Below are 23,686 nucleotides of genomic sequence, written 5' to 3'. Positions count from 1 at the left end.
TCGAGTGTGCTGTTGGCCATAAAGTAGCTCCCGGTGCTACCGTTCAGGCCATACCATGTGGGGAAGCACCTCCTGGTTGAGTCACTTCATAGAAACAGACCCACTACTGGCGATGCTTTGTCATAGTGCAGTCATGCTCCCACGCGGATGAGACGTAACTCATTCCTAACGGCCAATTTCCCCCTTGAATATAACTGATAGCTTTGGCAAGAGTGGATTTCCCATTAGACCTACAGCACACAACCAGTGGCTGATTTTTAGACGCCTTTCACATGAAATAAACACTGGAATCTGGAATTTCAGTTGCCATTATTTATTCAGCTGTGATTTATCCTCAACCACAACTTTATGCCATCGATGAATGAGCTGTAAACTAGAGGTGTGGGCATTACTTTTAATTGAGTTGAGGCTTTTAAATTTTTATTTCTTTCCACATCTGCTGGATTCTCCAGCAGGATTTCCTGCATATCTAACTGAACTGTTCCTGAACTGTTAGTGTTTCAGCCCTCAAACTAAGTGGGGTTTTGTTGTTGTTTTGCTTATTTTGTTCAATTAGCCTATATGTTGTGTACATTTTATTTCAACTCATTATGGTTTACTGGTTCAAAGTCTCCATCCTGCTAGGAACAAAATTCTGATGGGGAAGAAGTTTGTAATTATTAATCATGTGACTTAAATATGGTGCTCCAAAAATGTAATCTCCATTTCATATCCCCACCAGGCATTTTTAACTATAAAAAGGAAAGTGACCAAGATGCTAAAACCATAACTGTGAGAAAAATAAAGGACATGACTTCGATGTTCGCAGTGGTTTTACGAACCCCTGCAATCAAAACTCTCAAGAGTGTACAGATTTTACCAAACAGTTTGCCTGTACACTGATGTTAATGGGTGATTAATTAATTTAGTTGAAACTTGAGCACAAAATACCAATATGTAGACTTACGACACACAAGTTTATCATGAAGTGAATCACTGCTGTTAAAATAGTCTGGGAGGTAATGATGATAACTGCATATTACTTCCCAGTGAATTCTAAAACTTGTCGAGTTAGAGTCTATGGAAATCCACTAATATGACCAAATTATTTCAGTATGAAGGGCAAAGCCTGTTAGGCCACAATACAACACAGAACATACTCAGTCAGCACAGCCTCGTGCTTATGAACATTTCAGGAACACTAGTAATGTTTTACCATAGAAATGTTCCCCTGCTACGCTGTTGTGCTCAGACTTTGATTTAAACATTTCAGAATTATCATGATGTGGGAAAACAACACACTTTTAAAAGCTGATTCTTTAAACCAAATGGGTTTACAGTATTTATGCCAAAAATCTTTGTCATACATCATCTCACTCACTGCCCGATGCATTAGGTTGTCTTGTCCTAGGCAATCATGAGTAGGAAAATTGAGTGATTTGGTGAATACTGAGTGTCCACTGAGTTTCTAGTGTGGGAGGTAGGGCAGTATTCAACAGAGTAATTTCTCTCCATCATAGCGACGCTGTGACTGACTCCCATCTGTCTATTACTTCAAGTGGAACATTGTGGGCGGTGTTCCAATCACAAACATAAAGATGGAGGAGTGTGGGGGATAAAGACACTTTGCAGCTAATAAACATTTAAGAATACAGCAAATGTAACAAGTTGTAAGCTTCTGTGACTGAATGTAAATGATAAAAACCTGGCACAAAGGACATTTCAAATGATAAAATATGGGAAAAGGGCCTCACACACATCATATTTCTGGCAATATTTCACTTTTAAAGTGCTGTGGCTACATTTAGCGCCTGCTCTGATGCAGCAGCATTGTGAGGATGAGATACTGGTCCACTGCAAACATGGATTGCCTAATATAGTGGGAGCTGCTATCTGTTTCTTCCAAAGCCAGCAGACAATAAAAGCCAGCTGAGGAGGTAATAAGAAGCATGGCCTACCAGCTCATCCATCACCTGCCTTTCCACAAACACATTCTTATTTCTTCACCCTCCTATAGATCACAAGTTGCATGCACTAACTGTTCTTTGTGCAAATAATCAGTGGATGGATACACATGTGCCTTTGCAGATGTGCGTGCACACACATACACTTTAGGAGACTTATTTGATCTGTGTTAACATGGCTCTGGTGACTATTTTCATGTGTTCTATTATTAACTGCGGAGGAGGACACAGGAAAATTCAATGGCAAATCCCTGCACGCACAATTCAGTCATCAAGAGAGCTGAGCAGAGTCACTTTGTGGCAATGTAAGGCAAATAAACTCTTTGAGATATTACAATCATAAAGATGTTATTACTCACATGCTACAAATATACAGTATACAGAGCATATATATACAGCAATAGAGATACTTTGCAAATTTAAAGCAAATAAGACTTCCCTTTGCAGGTTGTCTTTTAGCTCCATTTCCTGCATAATGTCTTCCACTTAGCCACTGTGATCTTATCTCAGTGGACATCATCATAATTTACCAAAGATTACTTTACTGATAAGCATATTAGTCGTGAGGCACAGCTTTAACAGAATTAACATATCTGTATAACCTTTATAATAATCCGGTAGTCACACTGAGATCAAAATTTCTGTGGCAAAGTGATCTTGAGTGTTACGGAAGAATAGAATAAAAAGCACAAGACAACACCGATGACGAGAGGCTGCCGCACACTGGCGCCAGTCGAACCACCGGGAGCAATTTGGGGTTCAGTGTCTTGCTCAGGGACACTTAGGCATGCGGGGAGACCGGGAGTCGAACCACCAACTTGCTGGTTAGAAGACGACTGCCCTACCTCGTAAGCCACAGCCACCCCCAACCTTTAACCTTTATAATAATCCGGTAGTCACACTGAGATCAAAATTTCTGTGGCAAAGTGATCTTGAGTGTTACAGAAGAATAGAATAAAAAGCACAAGACAAGAGCCTGTTATACAGAAGCAGACAAAGACAGGGACGTGCACATAATATTTGAAAATTTTAAATTCATCCAATGGGATGAGCCTTGAGGTGGCATGGTCATGAAGTGGTTAGTGCTGTTGCCGCACAGCAAGAAAGTTCTAGGTTTAAGCCCTGGCTGACCTGGTGTCTTTCTTTACATGTTCTCCCTGTGCCTGTGTGGGTTCTCTCCAGGTACTCCAGCTTCCTCCCACAGCTCAAAGACATGCAGCTTAGGTTGACTGGTGACTCTGAATTGCCAGTACGATTGAGTGTGGTTGGCTGTCTCTAAGTGTCAACCCTGTGATGGACTGGTGACTTGTCCAGGGTGTACCCTGCCTCTCACCCAATGTCACCTAGGATTAGCTCCAGCCCCCCCTTCAGGATAAGTGGTATAGATAATTAATGGATGGATGGGATGAGTCTTTCGGGTTTTAATGCCCTTGAGATTAATTCCAGTTCAGCATTTACCAGTTGGTTGGTCAGCCCTGGCAGCTTGTCTGAGGAACTGTACAATACCACTTCCAAAAAAGCTGGGAGGCTCCGTAAAATGTAAATAAAAACTGAATGTACCGATTTGCAAAACATTGGAAACCTACATTTAGCTAAAAATAGTACAAAGTCAACATATCAAATATTGAAACAGATTATTTTTTTATGTGCTCAATTTAAATTTGATGCCAGAGCCAGGGCTACCTGCAGAAAGGTACAGGGAGAGAAAGAGGACACACTACGGGAGAGAAGAAACACAGTTAGTGACATTTAACGGTGGCATATAGATGCATGGAGAGAGAGGAGAGGGGCTCAGAGCATCATGCCCACCCCTGCAGCCTAGGCCCTATAGCAGCACAAGTAAGGGAAGGCTCAGGGTCACCTGATCCAGCCCTAACTATAAGCTTTATCAAAAAGGAACGTCTTAAGTCTAATCTTAAAGGTAGAGAGGGTGTCTGCCTCCTGAACCAAGACTACGACCTGGTTCCATTGGAATCAGAATCAGCTTTATTAGCCAGGTGTGTCAGACACACGAGGAATTTGACTCTGGAGTGGAGCTTGATAGCTAAAGGCTCTGGAGCCTTGTCATTGAAGACTTTGTTTGTTAGGATGAGAATTTGAAATTCTATTCTAGATTTTACAGGGAGCCAGTGGAGAGAAGCTAATATGGGAGAAATATGATCTCTCTTGCTAGTTCCTGTCAGTACTCTGGCTGCAGCATTTTGGATTAACTGGAGGCTTTTTAGAGAATTATTAGGACATTGTGATTGTACAGTGTTACAGTAGTCCAGCCTGGAAGTGACTAACAAATTAACATAAAACAAAGCATCATACTGAAAACAGGAACCAGCAAAAAAAAAAGTTTTAAACATGCCTAAGATTATCATCTAATTAGTTGATTCATTTTCTGACTTCATCTATTACTCAACTAACTGCTGTAGCGCTATACGAGACCGTCAGCACAGAGCACGTGTGCTGTATCAAATTAAAGGCTAATTCCCTGAAGTTGAAAAAATTTCCTTCAAGGTTGCCTTCAGGAGCTTGTTGTTTAAAGGGAACAATATAATGATCAAATTTGTCTCGAAAATGGCACCAGTTTCAACATTCCTTTACTACGCCTCCCTTTTAAAAGCCACAGAAACACCTGTCCACTGCCTGCAAGCATCATAATCACACTTCAATAAAGAAACACACAAAACACATTTTGAAGCTTTATTTATAGTAAAAATACTTTAGATACATACAAGCTGTACATAAATTGTCTAAAGAAACAACATAAAAGTCTCCTTATGGAAAAGAAAACATAAAATGAACAGATACAAAGCAAAAACATGAGAAAAGTCATGAAATGTTTGCACTGCTTTCAAAAAGTGTGCAAGTGCTAGGCATCTGTTTTCACAATCTTCAGAAATTGAAGCTTCTTATCTATGAGAGAACACATCTGAAAAAAGTATTTTACTACATTTGGTTTCATCTTCTATTTCCAATGCTTCTAAGCTTTTTCAAAAATTATTTTTCATGTATTCCAATTGATGAGTTTTACTATGTTATCAGTCCTGGACCAAAGACACTGTGATAAATCCTCAGTAATCTAATGTAAAGTTTCATCTGGAGCTATGCTGTTACCAACAGCACAAGCCCTGCAGTCTTTTTAAGAAATGCCCACTTGACCCAAATGACTGTGTGGCTCAATAAATGTGAAAATATGTGAAATAACACAAAGGTAAAGAGCTGTATAGGCCTCTGTATGTCTGTCAAGTGCTTACAATGAACGGGTGTATCAATAGCTTTGTGACAGTGTCCACATTAGGTATTCAACAGCACCAAGCTGATTTAATTCTGTATTTATACAATGAAATCAGGAGGTGATGTTCACAGATGGCCCTGCTGTGTATGTGGCACTTTGGTCATCAGTTTATGATGAAAATAAAACCTGAAGGTGGGTTTGAGGCTTGATGAACTATCAGCAACATGTCTGTGCAATATATTAGCTGCCTAAATTAACACTTTAGTACTTTTTTGGTGATTATTCCAGGTGGTCTGGCGGAATACAAACTTGAGAGCACTGCATCTTCTGCCACACAAATGCAGATCCACAGTCCTACAAAGACTAATCTGTGACCAAACAAAAGGCTTACAAAGTGAGCGAATCAATATCAAATGAAGAGGCTCATATAAAGAGCCCTTAATGTGATAAAATATAAAACCTTTCTTCGCTTCATCTGCACACTGGCATTTTCAATCAACAAACTCACTTGTTTTATAAAACTATATCATATACAATCACTTTGTTTTCTTCCATCTCTATCAGATTTTTTCCTTGGTCCTGTCATAGAGCTCCAAAGTGTGCAGACGACGACTGTTTCAAACTGGCAGTGCTCTCTTGTCTCCCACCTTATCTGCTGATATCATCCTCTTCTCTTGCCTCCTGTTTGGCAGCTCAAATCTCTAAGACGCAGAAGTCTTGACATGTTGTCTAGCTGCTCCGTCCCACATGCCCATGGCTCCTCACTCATTCAGGGATAAGATGATGTCATCCTCGAGGTCAGAGATGTCAGAGCTGTCTGTTTGTGTGATAGACAAGTACAGATTTAGATGTGGCTGTACAGACTCAGCGCTGCAGAGGTCACTGGATAAGTAAATCTGGCAAAACTGCATCCATTTTTTTCTCTTAAATTCATGCTTCCTCTGTTAGTCATCCTCTCAACATCTGAAACACACTGCAATAGCAGTTTTTAAATTCCACAGGGAGAGACGAGTTATGCTCACAGTGATTATACAAGCATAAAAACTGGACCAAACATCTGCCTTGTACCATTGTATCTAAGACTGCAGATCAGGACCACGTTCTGCAAATGTTTCTTAACTAATCCAGGCTAACGTGGTCTTATCAGGCTATAGTGATCCTGTAAACTCTCATGCAACTAATTTGATTCTTTGGATGCAGACAAATGACTAATTTGTTCATCATGGATGACGATCTTACTTTGTACTTACTTTGAAATACAGGCAACCTGAGCAGAGTTTAAAATATTATCACTATTCATATACTTGGTTGCGCGCTGATCATATGATTATACTTCCTTAAGGTAGGCGTGATTGGAAACCTCAATCATGCACTTTTGCAACAGAATCTCGTTTTATGTGTTGCTGCATTGCTGTTTCTGGTGTTACTGTAATCCACACTGTGCTCGTCAAAAGTATGACATTAAAACCATTTTAAAGCTTTGACTACATATAGTTCAACGACTTTAAGATTTTATAACAACCCATGGACGACCTACACATAGTTCACTTGAATCACTACTCACCGTTGTCACCATCCAGATCAACATCGTCATTATCAGAGTCATCTTCGTCATTGTCATCCTCATCATCATCATCATCTCCAGCATCAGCATCCTCTTCAAGAAGACGTGCTACCTCTTCATCAGAGGGAGAGAATTCATCATTTCCATCGTCCTCCTCTTCATCATCCTCATCCTCTCCGCCGTTCTCGTTCTCTAGCTCGGTGATAAGAGGATCTGTATCAACATCATCATCTGAGTCCTCATCGTCGTCATCATCTTCCTCCTGATCGTCATCCTCCTAGTGCACAGGTGACAAAAAAGGGTCAGTTATAACTGATTTATGTGTCTGCTTAAAGGAACAATAAAGACACTGATTTTCAAAAATAAAAGCAAGTTCGAACCTGATCGTCCTCATCCTCCTCTTCCTCTGCAAGTCTCTGCCGACCAACTTCATACAGCCTGCACACCGTGTCATTGTTGACAGAGTCTTGGTTCTATGGGACAGATACAGCAGGACAAGAAAAGTTATTCTTTCATATTTACACATACAGAAATGATCACAACCTTTAGCCAAAATGATTCGATTCTAAAGTCACGTGACAACAAGGATTTACCTCAATCACAGCTAAGTAGCAGTCTTTTGTATCTGTACAAAGGTCAAATATATTCCTCTTCACGTCGATAGTAGCTGAAAGGAAGGCAAAGAAATATTAGAGTAATAAAGAACTGTTTAGCAACTGAGTAAGTATTTGGACAGTTACACCCAGGTTGTCTTTGAGGCTCTGGTGCTCCAGCATATTCAATTTGAAATAAAATAATCAATTCTACATTAAAGTCTAAAGTGTCTGCTTTAATTTGAGTAGGTTTACAAGAATATAGAAATGCTTTAATTTGAGTAGGTTTACAAGAATAGAGAAATGAATAATGAACAATATGTGTGAAATAAGTGCCTGTACAAGTGAGAATCAAAAACACAAGGGCCAGATTTCAGTTCACAAAACCAAAGACAAACTGGCAGAGTTCTGTAACAGTTACACAGAGTGAGGAAACAAAAATCAACCTCTAGTTCTAGTGATGTCTGTGGGTCAAGACTTCAGGCAGTCAGTGGCTGCACAGGATTTTCCACAAGACTTCATGTGTATTTGGCCAATTACGTCTGAAGCTCTAAGCTCTGGGCACCGTGTGTTAAAAGACTATTCCTCCCACACAGTTATGTCTACATTAATGTTAACATAGTCAAATTAAACCCAAGACTAGGTATATTAATTTAGTATCAGTTATTTTATTTCAAATTGAATGGGCTGAAGCACAGTGCCTGAAGAACAGCAAATGTGCAACTGTAAATTAAATATGGCCTGGAGTTTATACTCAATAGTGGAACAAAAAAAAGTCTCCAAGCAAAATTATCACAAAAGACTGTGGGAAAGATCAATTAAAAGTGAAGTGAGGGCAGGAAGTCTTACCAATCGGTTTGTAGTCCGTGGCATTAAAGGTCCTGAACGATGAACCAAATGGACTTTTCATCTGCATGTCCATCATATCATCTTCATCATCAGCCTGCAACATTGCTGCAAAAACAAAAAACCACAGAAAGTGGGAGAGAGAAAATGAAAAACTGCACAGCCGGCTGGTTAGTTATGGTTCTAGCTCTTGAGAGGTTCAAATGGTGGCTTTATGGGCAAAGCCACTATGGCACGCCCGTGGCTCTTCCTGTGAAGTGGCGTGAACCAGCTGGTTCTCTCTGTTGCCAGCCCAACACTGATCCTTTGACCATATGGCTCAGAGTGACTGAGGTATCAAGCACGTCCACGCACACACATACCTATTCAGGCTCTGTTCACACCTCTCTCCATATACACACACACATGCTCACTTTGCTCTGTAATTACCAGTCTTCCACTCAAATGCACCTTTCACACACTTGCACTGACTGTGGAGATGCCAAATGCTCTACAAACCCTATTATGTAGTAGCATCTGTATTTACCTCCATAGATGACGGTGCCGTTGTTGTTGAACACTATCCTGCACTGGTCCAGGGCGGGAACAGTGTGGAGGAGGTGGAAGGTCCTCAGATCCCACTGAAACTCCAGCTAAGGTCCATAGCATTCTTCTTCACTTGTATAAATTAAAACGGCTATGAATTGAACTATATAGAGATTAAAACCATCCGCAGAGTTGAAACAAATTTTTTTTCATTCAAGAAATATTTAATGTTTAGCATCACTGGTTTCCATTATCGGAGCAACTATAAATTCAGATACTGATGTAATCATTTGTTGTCCAGTTCAGGTTTATGCAATGATCCACTATTATTTAGTCCAATATTAAATTTTATAAAAAGATAGCAAGATGGCAAGAGGTCTTGCCATCAACAAAACAAACTAACACCAACACCTACTTTATTGTATTCTTATAACCTCAAGCAGTCAAGTCTCAAGGATACAATTTCTGTGTTTATGATGACCTCCAGGCTATTGGGATGAAACACACCACTGATGTTCATGTTGAACTTGTCAAACTTGTGGATGGCCTGAGCCGTGCGCACATCCCACAGCACGCCGTCGTTCAGCACAAGGTCATCTGTGGGGTTGAAGGTGGCACAGTTCCTCTTGTAGTTGTTCGCCAGGTCTGGGTTGTTGAGAGTCAGAGTCACCTGTCCCGTCTGGATGTCGTATATCTGTAGAAAGCAGCACTGAATTTGAGCTCTTACGATTTTACTTTGTATTTTTCCATATTTAATATTTTATATAGTAATGTTCAAAAAACGCTGATATACGTACACGTGCTATATGTTCCTTAGTCCCAATGACATGATCTTGTGAAAGCTTACTGAACTCCACATAATGGTCACCCAAAAAGGAATGTCTGAAGACAACAAGACCAACATTGCAACATTTAATCAAAAGCGTGTAATCAAATGAGTGCGAGTATAAAGGCTGAGTACTTCATAATTGCTAAAATATGTTGCAGAACAACTCTACATCAATTGGCAGAGTCCCAGCGTTGCCTTGGTTAACGCGTGCACATGCATGGATGAATGAAGCCGAGTGCTTGTGTTCCATGAACTGAACACTCGAGCCTGCATAATTAAACAGCATGTCGTCTCCTTTTGGCAGCATAAAGCTGTACCACTGGGCAGAGAAGACTACACATAACAGGCAGACATGGTCAGTAACTGAAGTGGCGAAAGGTCGTCTCTTGCTCAGGCAGCAAATATGTTCTAATGTATATGATTTCTGGCAATTTTGCATCTCATGATGATTCAGTATCAGAGATTATTATTTAAGAAAATGCATTTTATATGCAGCTGGTAAAAATATGACTTCAGTCGCTTGTGCAAATATTACTTACTTCATGATAAACACTGATTTCATGCCCCATAGTGCAGACACGGGGTAACTCCAAGAGGCTGAAGTTAAGAGCAGAGAGCCATCCTAAAAATACAACAAAATTGAATTGTTAAAGATCCCCTCAAGGCATGTTTTAAAAAGAAATAAACAATCTCTGCCTGGAATAATAGTTTGTCTGTGATAAGGTAGCCAAAAGACATTTGTTACTCCTTTTCACTTATTGAAAAAAGTCAATAATTTATCAATATGAAATTTTTTTTATTTTTTATTTTAAAAGTACTGGATGCCTTGTTTTGCTGAAAAGTCCAGTTTCAATGTGTGTTTCCCCCTCAAACTTGTGTAAGTTGCATATTGGACCGTGACTGGCTTCTAAACTTGAGAGCAAAAAACATTCCCCCTTCATCAAGTGAATGTGAATATAAACTCATACATTGATTTAGAGTGATGGTCAAACATCCAGGTAGTGTAACAATTAGCAAAGCACATTTTCAAGTGGAGGGGGACTATATGTAAATGTCTAACATGTTGGAGGACAAGTACGTTTACATGCATCAACAACTACAGAAACTTTTAAATTGCTGCAATATTAGTAACTCTGTACTGACCCGTGAGGGCTCCAGGTGAGTGATGGCTGAACTGTGACAGCTGTAGCTGGCTTCCTCCTGGCCTGTAAATACATTGTAGAGTTTGAGCTGCCCTGTGCACGTCCCGAGCATTAGAAACCGCTCGCGAGCCGAGAAGGCACAACACATGAATCCACTTTCATCCTCATCGGCCTCTCTAAACACGGAGATGGGACGAAACCTGAGCAAAAACAAAAACATTAATATAGAGGAAATGGTTGTGGAAAACAGTAAAGTCACATTCTGTATTAAACAAAGGAAACATGAATCTAACAAAGCCCATGGAGAGTTGGAAACATACCGGCCGAAGATGAGATGCCTGTCAAAGCATCCTCCATCTACTCCTCCATATTTAGGATATATGACCCTCCTTGCGTGTCGGGATGTAAAGTTGATGGGTGCTTGGCGTCTCTGTTTGGGCTCAGGGCATTGATGGGGGGTGAAAAGAGAGAAAGGTGGGCATGTTGCAACAGGGTTTTTGCATCGTGCATGCTGTTCCCTCAGATACTCTGTAATAATGCTGTCTAATGCTGGGGGTGAGGGCAGGTGCCTGTCAAACTGCTTCTTCATTGCTGGACTTTGGCTGAAGGCGCCATGGTCAGACTTCTGCCTCAGCACCCGGGGTTTCTTGCAGCTCACTGTACCACACCCCATTTGTCGCTCGCGAGAGAAAACAATTCGACCAATCAGCGGGGAGCCATTGCTACAGTGGGGGACAGATGTTGAGGGGAAAGCAGCAGAACCAGACCCAGTGGGTTGTGATGCAGAGGTACGGGTTTGCGGGTGGCTTGATCCTGGAGTGGATGAATGAGAAGGATGGTTTCCGAGTCTCGACCCAACACCATTGGCCAACCGTGGTGTGCGGGGGAGAATAGCAACAGGAGAGGCAGGTGGAGGAGGAGCGACAGGAGGGAAAGCAGAAGCTGAATGTGAGGAGTGAGACAGACATGACATCGGGAGATCTGCCTCCTTGGTGAGTGTGGTGGCTGTGTCATGAAGGCCTTTGGCCACAAGGTGGTTCCTAATAAGCAATAGCAGCTCTTTCTCTGGGAAGGTGATCCTAGACTGTGCGACCACACTGGCCCTCTGGAGCCATGCCAGAGACACGTCCGTACCGATCAGCAGTGGTTTCCCAGAAACCCTTTCTATCAACTCGGCTGCAAACTTACAGAACTTGACATGTTCGCTGCGTTTGTCCTGGAGCACAGGCTCCTTCATAAGCTGCTGGATGTGTCCACTGCTAAACAAAGGCAGCTTGCTGATGATCTGTCTGACAGAGCTGGATCGAGACAGACCCACCAGAGCCTTACAGGTCAGAGCTCGGATCTGATCTGCATCTGTAATGGGCATCTTCACTGTCAGCAAGGACAGCAGCACCTACAGAACAGATGCAAGTTCAAAACAATGGCTGACACAACTGAGGGCATGTTTCAGTGTTTGTGTGTACAATCCCAGTACACAACTCAACTTGCCAACATTAGTGACAAAGTGGACTCTGCCTAGTCCAGTTTTATACAAAGATTCAGCTTTGATAATAAACTTTTGTTTTGCTACATCTATCCAGCAAACATAATATTTGTTGTTCTTATGTTTGTGTCTTTTTTTATTTTGCACTGCATTAGTTTTAGGTAAATGTACATAATAAAATGGCAACTGAGTGTTTAAATCTATGTAAGCTGAAGACCTCGTTTTGTTATGAAAGTGCAAAGCTGATGTTGCACTGACAACTTATTTTTTCTTACCACCTGTAAATCAGCATGTCACTGTGTCTCCCCAAGTTTTAATTCTGTAATGTTCCAACTACATGTTCTTACAGTGAAGCCCAAATATCCTGATGTGCACGTCAACCTTGCATCTTCAGAGTATGGATGTATGAGTTTGTGGGTGACTGGCCACTGGTACAAGTTAACTCTACCTTGATGCCATTGTTGGACTGCACCACATTCCACATCTTAGTGAGCACACTCTCGCTGGCTTTGGTCTGCTGGGGTAACCGGCGACGGGGGGTGCCTGCAATGAACTTGCCAATGCTGGACATGCGTTTGTCTGGAGCACATACGCAGTTGATGATAACCTGCAGAGCTGATTTCTGAATCTCTGCATCATTCACAAATACCTCTCCCTCTGCTACTGCCAGGACTATACTCATCCCTAAGAGAAGAAACAATTAAATAAAAAGCCTTGCAGAAAAATAACACCTGGAGTTTCAACATGTCTCAGTAGAGCTGGGCACAGGTCTTAAACAAACAAAAATGAAAATGTGAAGTTACTGCATTTTATTACATTGTGTTGAGGGAAAATATAATTCTTAATTTTACTGTGCTTCATTCCCAAAAAGCAGTGATATAACTCAATAAAAATGCTCATGCTATGCAAGATATCATCTAATGATAACATGGTGCAAAGACATGTTTCTTCAGATAAAATGAAAAACATTTCAGTGCCAGCATATTCAGTGCCGGCATATTCTAAGCTGACCTTTTTAAAAGTCCCTGATAACTGCTAAAATATCATCCAATTTCTAACAGAAAGTAAAGTGTAGCTAGCTGGACGTTAACTCCTAACACCTACCGACAGTAGACACAGTGGATCCTCCCTCATCGAGCACAGAAACCGCCTCAGCCAACAACAACTGCGTCTTTGGAACAACTGTGAGGATACTGAGGATGTCGAGGGCATAACGCACTGTATCGCTCCTGGAGGGAAAGAAAAATAATAATCATTGTGTCACTCAATATCTGGAGGTGGAAACTGTTTCAATGTGTAAAAAAAGAAAAATGTACTAGCATTAGATAATTAAGAAAACAACTGCTTTGTCAATACCTGCCATAGTAGGTCCTCCAGTCACAGGCAATGGAAATGAGTTGCAGGAGGAGCTGGACACAAGATAGTTTGTGGAAAACCTCTGCTGGTTCCCAGTACAGCCGGACTGGACTGTACTCAATCAGAAACTCCATCATTTCCACCACCTGCTCACGACTATAGCTGACCGCCTGCACAACGAGATGAGAGCAAAACTGATCACTAGAGCAACACAACCTCCTGCACTTTGTTAACAACTAAAGAATAAGCATAGCAGCTACACATCACGTACATAATAAACATAATTACATTAGGAAATATCAATCTCCGTTCTTGTTTGCCCTCTGTATACCTTGTAGTATGGCTGGGAGTGAATGGGGGCACCACCCTCTGTGCGCTGCAGCGATTGCTTCACCTGTTCCACCTTGATTGCCAGATGGGCATCAAAGTATCTGCGTAGGGCCATGCAGGTGTGCTTGGCTGTCTGTCTGCTGGAGAAAATCTCATCATCACTCAGCAGCACTCCCTGGTCCTCAGGGTTCAGGATCTCCAGTGTGCTAATCTGGAAACAGTCAGTTTATATATACACCTTAGTACACAATCAACATCTGTTACGATATATTTTGATATTACATTGACTGCTCTGTTTAACAGTTGTTGAAATGTATTTTCTATGAATGATAAAGATGTTATGTTTATGCTGTTGCAGTGAGGATCACATGTGAGAAACTGCTGCTTTGTCCTACCAGATTGACGAGACGTCGGAGCCCATCCTGCTTGTCAAAAAGCTCTAGGACAGCACGGAAAGAAAAGGAGATGGAGAAGAACATGGTGGCGTGGCAGCAGCCTGATGCATGTGAACATTCCAGCAACCACAGCGTGTAGCCAACCACATCTGACAGGACGGAGTGGGGCAACATGCAGACCTTCAGAAGAGTGAACACAGCAACAAATAAAAATGTCAACTGCTGCAAATCGAGCTTGGTGATATATTTATGCAAATACGTACCTGGATTTTAATGTAAACATGATTTTGTGAATTAATATATTATTTTGTTCACTACAGAATTCTACCAATATACAAACAAAAGTAATTGAGAAAGAAGATAAAGTAATTATGATGACCAAGACAAGTTCATAATTGTATCACTAAACTGTAAAGCAGTCTTTAAGTTCACTACATGACAATAATATTCCCATTATCAATATTTGAGACAGTATCTCATCACAGCACAATACAATGATACTATACATATACTGTCAAGCTTTAACTGCCACAAACAGTTAAAACATAACTATTTTGTTTTTGCATGCACATAAACTAACAAAAAACCCTTGCTGGCATAGTTATTGTAATCCTACTGATATTTCAGTGTGTATTTGTATCATGTGTGCCTGTTTTGTACCCTCTCCATGGCATCCTGGTTATAGGCAAGATAGTAGAGGCACAGAGATACTCCAGTAGCAGCCATAGATGGTCTGGGAATTTCCAGCAACTTCTGAACTCCCCCGTGAGCCACAAACTCTGCAGCAAACTTCTTGTGCAGCAGCAACGATGCTAAGTACTGTGAAGACAAAGAAAAATATAACCATAAGCCTAAAGAGCTTGGCCTTGTGTTTCAACACCATGGAGGGTCAACCAGAGGAGAGAGTGTTTACCTTGAGAGCTTCAAAGGTGAGCTGCACATCATTGGTCTGCTTTACATCCATATAATGCATGAGTAGCTCACGAGCTCCCATTTGCATGAACACTGCCAAAAGCTGTAGGTACAAGGAGAAGGGACGGACATCAAGAAATATAAACGATGTCATGCTTTACTATGAATTTAGGCTTCAACATCCAAAACAAAGTCTTCTAGTCTTTAAACTTTTACTGTATAAACTAAAACCACAAAGTGACCAGTAGAAAGTGTAAAAGGTTTTTATGTCAGTACAAGATCATTTCTTTGACCATAATTAAGTAATACTGACATCTAATGGTAACTCTGTGTCAAAACAATGAAAACATACGCTGTATAAAGTTATGAAGCAAGTGCTTATGCTGCACAGCTACAGTACATGCTAAAAAGCATCCAGCGCTGCTACAAAAAAAAATTATTTTCATCATTTGTTGATTATTTTCCAGATGCATGATTTTGTAGATTAGAAAATAGATAAAATGACTTGGTATAATATTTCACAGCTGAAGGAGTTTTGTTAAAATTGCTTGTTTTAATCATCCATCTGTGCAAAACCGAAAAGGTTGGATACCTATTATACTATTATACATGAAAAAGAAAATAATCAAATCCTCACATCTGAGAATCTGAAAAAAATCAAATGTTTGGAATAGTAGTTTGGAAAAAATAAACGATTAAGTGATTATAGAAATAGTTGCAGGTTAATTTGGACTAATGCAGACAAATTTAATGAATGCAGATTACTGTCAATGTCTGACCGATTAATTGACTAAGTGTCATAGCTCTACATCTTACTATAGACTGTGCAGGCTGATGGTAATGAACCGACCTCTTGATATTCTCCCAGAGGAGTGAGATACTGCAGGATGAGCCTTTGCTCGATCTCTGGGGTCAGAGGGTACAGATGGTAGTTGTTGCCAATCACCCAAGGGCTCATATCCGACCAGCTGCTGTTGGAAAGCTCACTGAAATTCCTCTCTGGCTCTGACAAAGAGAAAGCGAGCCTCTGTTTTGAGGTCCTGCCACCCTCCCTCTCTGCCCTCCTTTTTAGGTAACTGCTGCCATCAGACATGCCTTGGTGTATCAGTGAACCTGGGGCAGACATGGGCTTCATCATGGTTTTAACAGCTGAGTTGGCACGGCTGCTAGTCTTATGTGGGGAGTTGAGACGGAACGAAGGCTCGTTTTCAGACTCGATAGTTGAGAAGGAAATGTCACCATCTTCATCTGGTCCCATCCCCTCCCTTTCAGCTCCATTTAGACCTGGCGTGAAGGGCTTCCCTTCAAAGCTACCATCAACAGTCTCCTCATTCAAAGGTAGCAAAGGCTCACTCAAAGTCTTCCTGGGGCTGGGCCGTCTGATTTCTCTTTTGCTCTCAGCATCTTTATCCTGAAGCTCACGCAACCGATGCAGCATCAATGGCACCTGTCCAGGTAAAGCATGAACAACAAGTTGATGTACAGTTGCTACTTCACACCACCTACTGATGATGAGCCATTTGTTCTGATAACTGGTGACATAATACAGCTTTATCAGTTGTTCTAATACTGTGTCTGTCACGATGCAGTATGCATTTCCAAATTATTCATTATTATTAATAAACAGTCATTAACAAAAATAAAATTGACACCGGAGACTGCAGGATTCCATACTGACCATAACTGAGTTCTCCTCCCTGTAGTTGGCTGCAATGTCCTGGTTCTCCATGGCACCAGCCAACAAGCCTGTGGCATAGATTCTGAGGGGCTGCTCGGCCTCCTGAGCCCACTTAAACAACTTTTCAACTATGCCTTCCTGAGAAACCAAACACAGAAGAATATTGAAATACCCCCCCCAAAAAAACTGAAAAATGTTGAGTAGTGCATTTAGCCCAGCCTAAATAAAAAGTGGGGATGCTATAGGTTTGTGGCCTTAGAGAAAAGCCTTTAAAACACGTACTTCCTTAAAAAAAAAAAGAGTCAGGTGTCTACTGTATGAGACTACAGTATGTCCACACATTAACTGAGAGAATAGTGGGCAAAGCGTAACTAATTCACAAGTTGGACTGTGACTCCCAAACAAACTAGAGTTATGACTTCACGGTTGTATGTACGCCTCTGCCATCCAGTCAAACTCACGAAAATGGTTGAGGTACTTGACCTTGACCTCTGACCAACAAAATGCAATCAGTTCATGATTGAGTCGAAGTGGATATTTGTGCCAAATTTAAAGAAATGTCCTCAAAGCGTTCCTGACATAGTGTGCTCATATGAATGGGCCAGATGGCCAAATAACCCACAAACTTGTAACTCTCGTGGCTATATCTGGCACAGAGGCATAAAAAGGTTTTTGACAATTACTGATGTCGTCTCTATCAAAATTTTATAGGTTTGTCCGTCCGTCCGTCCCATTGACTCAGTGATTAAAAACTACCCAAACATCTCTGGCTCTATCCTCTGCCCATACTCCACTTTAAACTGCATTAGTATAAAGGATAACAGAAAAAAAAAATCTTTCTCTGGAATCCAAATAAGAACTCTTCTCTTTTTGTGCAACTTCCTCTTTGTTGCTGTGATGGTCGACATTATTTCTGTCAGCATGCCAAACATGAATATATAATGTTGCCACTAGAGGGCCTGCAATTACTTCTATTAATTACTATACCTTTAAAACACTCAACACAGCATGTTACATATGCATATGGAAAACTACAAAGGACATTACAATCTACAATAACAGTTTACAAAAAAGAAACATTGCTTGGAGAAGAAAAGAGGGAGGCTAAAATGCTCTTATCTCACAGTAAAGTTAGAATTTTTTTTTTTGTTTGTTTTACTTTTTCTTGAAAAACCACAGCGGTCTCCAGTCCAGGCATGATGTTCTGAAGTAGGCGACAAGCTGCTGCGTTGAGGGAAAATTCTCTGCTCGTCATCACATAACTATTCACCAGCTAAACAGGAAAGAAATCAAAAAGAAAAAAAATCACCTTCTGACTAAGATACTTTAAGTGCCTGTTTATTTTGTACAAGAGCAGTTTCACTTCAGTCCACCCATTCTTACTGTGTTCATGAAGTCATCATTCTTGAAAAGGATCTTGAGTAGGTGCCCTAAAATGCATTCTGGATCAGCTCTCCCTAGTGGCAAAGAAAGAAATATCAAAAACATGCACAAACCCAAGTAATCTGGTCTTCATTTGTGTTCTGCTTTCTTTTTCGTACCTGGATGTCGATCATCAAAAGGATCGGGGTCTGCTTTGTGGTACTCTTCTGTCTCCTTCTCAACAAGCTCAGAAATTCTGCAAGATACACCATATCAACACCTTTGAGTCACCCTCATCTCATATTAATGTCACATAAACAAGAAATATAGTTACTTACTTGGTGAGGATGTCAACCAGCTCCTGTGTGCTGCCTTGTTGATCCCTCTCCCACTGTTCCAGTAACGCAGTCAGCTCTGCCTTGGAGTCCACACTGGCAGATTCTGATGCCATAGTGCTGCCTGTTAGGACGGCATGCACTTAATATGCATTCTTTTCATTATTAATACTAGATTAGGAGTAAGTATCCATTATATTACTTAATGCCAGTGCTAGATACAAGTAAACATTCCATTCTGAAAATGTTGCAAAAGTACTCAACTATTTAAACAGTTCAAATGAAAAGCTAAATACCATCACATATACGAACCTGGAACCTTGAAAAATAATGCAACCAACTATCAAAGTAATTTCTATTTCATTTTCTGTTGGTCACCTAATCAGTAAGTCAACTCATCATTCACCTTATATATAATGACAGGGTAATCACATTTGTAGCAAAGAACCATGTTTTATCAACTGTGTGTTTTTATGCAAAAACTTTGTTTTTAAGTAACTAGCAACTGAAACTGTCGATTTATTGTAGTGGCATGAAAAGAAAACATTCAGATAAAGTCCAAGTACTTCTAATGTGTATATAAATATATTACTTGAGTAATTGTACTTCGTCACATTCCAACACATCTATTACACTAGAGAGGTGTAACAAAATATCCTGCCGTGACAAACAAAAAAACAATTGAAACATAAAACATGACTATAGGTAAACCGACTCGAGAGTCCGAAAACTATGTTTCGCTAAGGTTGAGAGAACAAAGAGCAAAGAAGCGGATTCGCTCCATCGCTTCACAAACATCGCAGGCTGTGCAGGTGCAGCAACCCTACAGGGACTGCAACTGTCCAACGCGGGACTATTATTTTCCAGTTAGCATATAGATTAAAATACTGTAGCATCTTGTTAGATTTGAATGGGGACTTTAATATATGCCTCGGCACTTGGCACGTTTCCTACATGTACTATAACGTTAGGCAATACTTGTTTTCCCAGCAAACTCAGACACTGCCTGTTGCGATGTTTGGCTAGCTAGACTGTAGCTAAACAGGAAAGCCAATTGACTTAGGTCGCACGCGACTCCCTTAAAGTAGTCACTTTTGAATTTCGGTGCAATAATTAACATTAATCTTGAGCTGTCCAGACTCACTGTGTCAAATTCAAATCATACTCGACCCAATAGAACCTAAATATAACCAAGGAACCTAATGTATTAACGTTAACGTTAGCTGGTAGCGTTACAGACAGACTGTGCTAACTAGCTAGCATGCTAACTTTACCTCGTTGTTCCGTTCAGTTATTCTTCGATTTTACCAGATTCCCCAAGACTTATGCCTACAGGTATCCTGCCAGACTTGGTCGCTCCTGTGTAAATATCTACGTATCAATCACCGCTCCACAGCTAAAGCTTAATTTCCTTTATTGTAGCATTGTGTTCATGGTTTGTTATCATTATGGCAAAACACGTTATTTACGTCATTTTATGAGCGACAGTCCAGTTTTAATGACGAAACAATTCAATAGCAAAACATTGTGAATCACCACATATATTCGATTCTCTCGTGAATATATTATTACATGTAAACACAATTATTCAAATCAACGCCTGAATTACTACAAAGTATTAAAACCCTCTTTTGTAAGATTATATAGCTTTAACAACAGATTAACACACAAAAACGAATGTTGCCATGACTAAAAAGGGATTTGGTTAAAATGCACTCATGCTATACATACATTGATATACAATAGCCTGCTAACAAAAAATTAAAACATAAAAGATGCATAAAACATGCATAAAAGAGTTAAACTGACAATTTAAAAAAATGCTGCTTCCAGATAATATCAAAGAAATTCAGGTGAGTTGCAATATCATTAGATAATTATTATTCATGCAGTAGTTAGTAGTTTACTGTCCTAGTTGGTTAATTGCCCGTTAATCTGCTAATTATTACACCTGAACAATGCTTATTTTCCCAACAATAGTCCAAACCTCAAAATTAACATATACTAAACATATTATAATAATTAAAAGGAAAAGAAGCAAAACCTTCCTCTTGAGAAACCTGGTCCATGAAATGTTACAGTTTTTTTCTTGGAAAAAAGTTAGCTATTAAAATAATTGTCAATTAACATCTGAATAACTGACTAACATTACACATATACTTGTCTGTAATTTTGGGTACTAACATATAATAAGGGACAGTCTTTTACGGCCTCTTTATCTGTTTTGTATGTTAAAAAATGTAAAGTAACTAGTAAATAAAGTGATTACTAACTAGTAAATAATCCTGTCAAATAAATGAAAGAGTGGGATGTACAATATTTTGTTGTGAATTGTAGTGGAGTAGAAGTACAAAGTGGTATAAAAAGAAAATACTCAAGTAAAGACCAGCTACCTCAAATATGTCATTAGGTATAATAACTGGGTAAATGTACTTAGTTACATTCTGTCAGTAAGCATTTTTTTCCTATGGTGCATGCGTACAAGTGGTCTGTAACAATAAAACTGATTTAATTGTAGAGATTAGTCAAAGGTAAACTGACTATGTACATCACTTATTCAAGAGGCTACATCAGTTTTACTGACTTGTGGGGAGTTTATAGGATAAATGCCTCTATTGAATATTCATTCATTTTCTACTGCTTGTCCCTGAACGGGGTCACACGGGGGGGGGCGGAGCCAATCTCGGCCAGCAATCGGGCGAAGGCGGGGTACACCCTGGACAGGTCGCCAATCCATCGCAGGGCTAACACACAGACGAACAACCAGAGTTGCACGCACATACACTCCTATGGGCAATTTAGAGACACCAATCAACCTAAGCTGCATGTCTTTGGACTGTGGGAGGAAGCCGGAGTACCCGGAGAGAACCCACGCAAGTACGGGGAGAACGTGCAAACTCCACAGGCGGGTCCCAGGCGGGGCCCGAACCCGGAACCTTCGTGCTGTGAGGCAACGGCGCTAACCACTGTGCCACCGTGCTGCCCTCTATTGAATAGTAAAATGTAATTAAGTCATAATTGCCCCCACATCAGGAACTTTACACTAATCTGTAGAACTAAGTTACAAGGGAAACTTACATACCGTATTTAGATCTACAGTCACTTGTAAAAGAAAAACATAATCATTCCAATTACATTACAGCACAGCAACATGTAGCAGGGTAGTCTTCTGCATTAACCTGAAGCTCATTCCCATAAACATAATAGATATGTAATTTCTCTTTCCACCTGTAGGTCACCTTGGTAATGGGAATCAGCTCGATGGTTTGACGCTGTAGACAAAGAAGGCAAATATAAGCAAAACACAACACTAGCTTTGTATCACAAGTATTGGCCAGTCCAAAATAAATATTTTTATATTTTCTTAAAATATTAGATACCTGTTGCAGAACCCGTGACGTCTGGGAGTACTTGCTCTGGTGTTCACTGACAAGGCGCTGTGCAGCCTGCACCACTGCAGGATCTGGGAAGCTCATCACTGGGTATACCTGCACAGCGTAATCATAAAAATGTTAGTAAGAGCTGACTCACCATCATGTTTAAATTACAGTATGTCCATTCCGTCTTTCATGGACCAAGTAGAATCATAAACACTTTAGTATTTAACTTAGTGTGTGGGCACAGACACACATATGACCCTTTGATTATACAATATGACCAGTACTAGCCCAACTCCATGTCTAGTACACAGGCTGCAAAAAGAAAGCACCACATTAGCAGCAGCAACAGCCTTAATTCTTAGTTTGTTTTCCTGCATTTGTACACATTGACAGGTGATGTTTGTGCCAGTAACTTCTGCCATATCATCACCCATGTTTTCAAAGTGCTCGGGGCAAATTCCTCAGTAATTGTACTTAAAGGCTAAAAACTAAAGATAGACCTAAAAAAGACTATTCAGGTGCTTTTGAAGTGTAATGCAAGCATGATGTGAGCTGCGAAGAGCAGAAGTGAAACATTTACTGTGTAGATAGCCATTAAGCCTGATTCTGTAGATACAGGTCAATGTGAAGGCGGGGCAACAATCAGACAACAATTTCCACCCCAGAATCTAGGCAATACGTTTATTCAATTTTCATGTGCTCTTCTATTTATATCTTGTGACCCCTGAGAAAGTAAGAAGAAGTGTTTTACCATATATTGAGCATCTCTGAAAAGCTGTTTTCCAGACACCTTGCTAAGGTTCTTCATCTGCAGGCCACTTGACTGTTCTACAACATACTCATCAGAATTGTTGGTCCTAAGAGGGCATTTATAAAAAAAAGAAAATATCCTGTATTAATTTAGATTTGAAACAGTAATTAACAGTATAAAGACTATTCATTGTTTTAATTAAGTCAGACATTCTAGACAGATGAATCATAAGGTCACAGTACCATTTTATAGTGAGGTTGATGTAGACCAGAAGCTGTTGTTTTCCATGACATGTGTCACATTGCTTCGATCCTTGCCCATGACAGTGCATGCAACTGTAACAGAATAATGTTTAATAAATACCAGTATGTTTTAGAAAAAGCACAGATAGTGCTGTTTATACATTGCTTTTTAATGCATTGATTTTATTAGAAAATTATGGGTAAGGGGCTATTCATACTTTGCATGCCTACATAACCACTAAGGTCGAGTGATGCTATTTTCATCATCTTCCCAGGTCCATGCAGAGTCTGGGCAGATGTCACATTGCTTGGAAGCCGTGGGCATATGTGGACAAAAGGCCCTAGATTTGAAGTATAAATAGGAATGCTCACGCAACCCTCATCTGTGTCTATGAGCACACAAGGGTATGCGCAAAGCATGAATTCCCCTTAATGCTTACTTTTCTCTCCCTCTTCCCCGGCAGTGGTGGCACTGGTCACCTCCAATGCGGAAACCAGATCCATTACACACCCAACACACTTTCTACAGGTTCAAGAAAAATCGTATTGTCAGATTATGGAACTAAAGGTCTTAAAGTAACGGTTTCAATGGCTTCTATGGAAAAAAAACTTACATTACCAGCACCAGCACAGTCTCTGCAAGGTCTTCGTCCCATTCCTATACAAGTATGGCAGTTCTGTAGAAGAAATGTGATTCATCAGGAAAAATCTCTAAAAGCAATTTACATGATCTTTTACTTTTGCAAATATGTTTTATATATGCAGGATTGTCATAACTGACCTTCACAGAT

At 40.3% G+C, this 23,686-nt stretch overlaps 2 protein-coding genes across 3 annotated transcripts in view; both read right to left on the bottom strand.

Annotated features, from left to right (window-relative positions):
* Positions 1 to 4,655: 4,655 nt before the first annotated feature.
* Positions 4,656 to 21,214, bottom strand: LOC109964649 (protein VPRBP). Of its 2 annotated transcripts, none has more exons than XM_020608109.1 (25): positions 19,797 to 21,214; positions 18,526 to 18,646; positions 18,367 to 18,443; positions 18,209 to 18,282; positions 17,985 to 18,098; positions 16,826 to 16,963; positions 15,998 to 16,594; positions 15,149 to 15,250; positions 14,896 to 15,054; positions 14,236 to 14,415; positions 13,842 to 14,051; positions 13,511 to 13,680; positions 13,259 to 13,383; positions 12,603 to 12,838; positions 10,989 to 12,064; positions 10,670 to 10,868; positions 10,066 to 10,148; positions 9,495 to 9,579; positions 9,158 to 9,391; positions 8,699 to 8,792; positions 8,176 to 8,280; positions 7,327 to 7,400; positions 7,114 to 7,206; positions 6,734 to 7,010; positions 4,656 to 5,986 (listed from the first exon to the last, which is right to left on the bottom strand). In XM_020608109.1, exons 2-25 carry the CDS (start codon positions 18,636 to 18,638, stop codon positions 5,931 to 5,933), a joined length of 4,671 nt encoding a protein of 1,556 aa, XP_020463765.1. In that variant the 5' UTR covers positions 18,639 to 18,646; positions 19,797 to 21,214; the 3' UTR covers positions 4,656 to 5,930. The 2 variants fall into 2 exon arrangements, with proteins under 2 accessions (XP_020463765.1, XP_020463766.1); XM_020608110.1 differs by lacking the exon at positions 19,797 to 21,214 and adding an exon at positions 19,667 to 19,690.
* A 110-nt stretch (positions 21,215 to 21,324) lies between these two features.
* The window catches only part of LOC109964634 (protein SSUH2 homolog), a 6,422-nt gene continuing 4,060 nt past the window's right edge, over positions 21,325 to 23,686 (bottom strand). Inside the window, 6 exon segments of the mRNA XM_074527654.1 lie at positions 21,325 to 21,794; positions 21,903 to 22,010; positions 22,654 to 22,759; positions 22,896 to 22,988; positions 23,336 to 23,418; positions 23,510 to 23,632. Of these exon segments, the coding sequence (XP_074383755.1) occupies positions 21,654 to 21,794; positions 21,903 to 22,010; positions 22,654 to 22,759; positions 22,896 to 22,988; positions 23,336 to 23,418; positions 23,510 to 23,632 (654 nt within the window). The 3' untranslated portion in view covers positions 21,325 to 21,653.

This window comes from Monopterus albus, unplaced genomic scaffold (assembly GCF_001952655.1).
Source record: "Monopterus albus unplaced genomic scaffold, M_albus_1.0 scaffold91.1, whole genome shotgun sequence".
Taxonomy (NCBI): Eukaryota; Metazoa; Chordata; class Actinopteri; order Synbranchiformes; family Synbranchidae; genus Monopterus; species Monopterus albus.
Note: the sequence above shows the minus strand (reverse complement) of the source record. Positions and strands in the feature narration are given on the sequence as shown.

Coding starts and splice junctions, on each gene's coding strand:
- LOC109964649 (XM_020608109.1), bottom strand. CDS start 18,638: ATGGCATCAGAATCTGCCAGTGTGGACTCCAAGGCAGAGCTGACTGCG. Junction 12,839..13,258: donor ATCCACTGTGTCTACTGTCG/GTAGGTGTTAGG, acceptor TTCTTCTCTTAG/GGATGAGTATAGTCCTGGCA. Junction 7,011..7,113: donor AGGAGGATGAGGACGATCAG/GTTCGAACTTGC, acceptor CCTGTGCACTAG/GAGGATGACGATCAGGAGGA.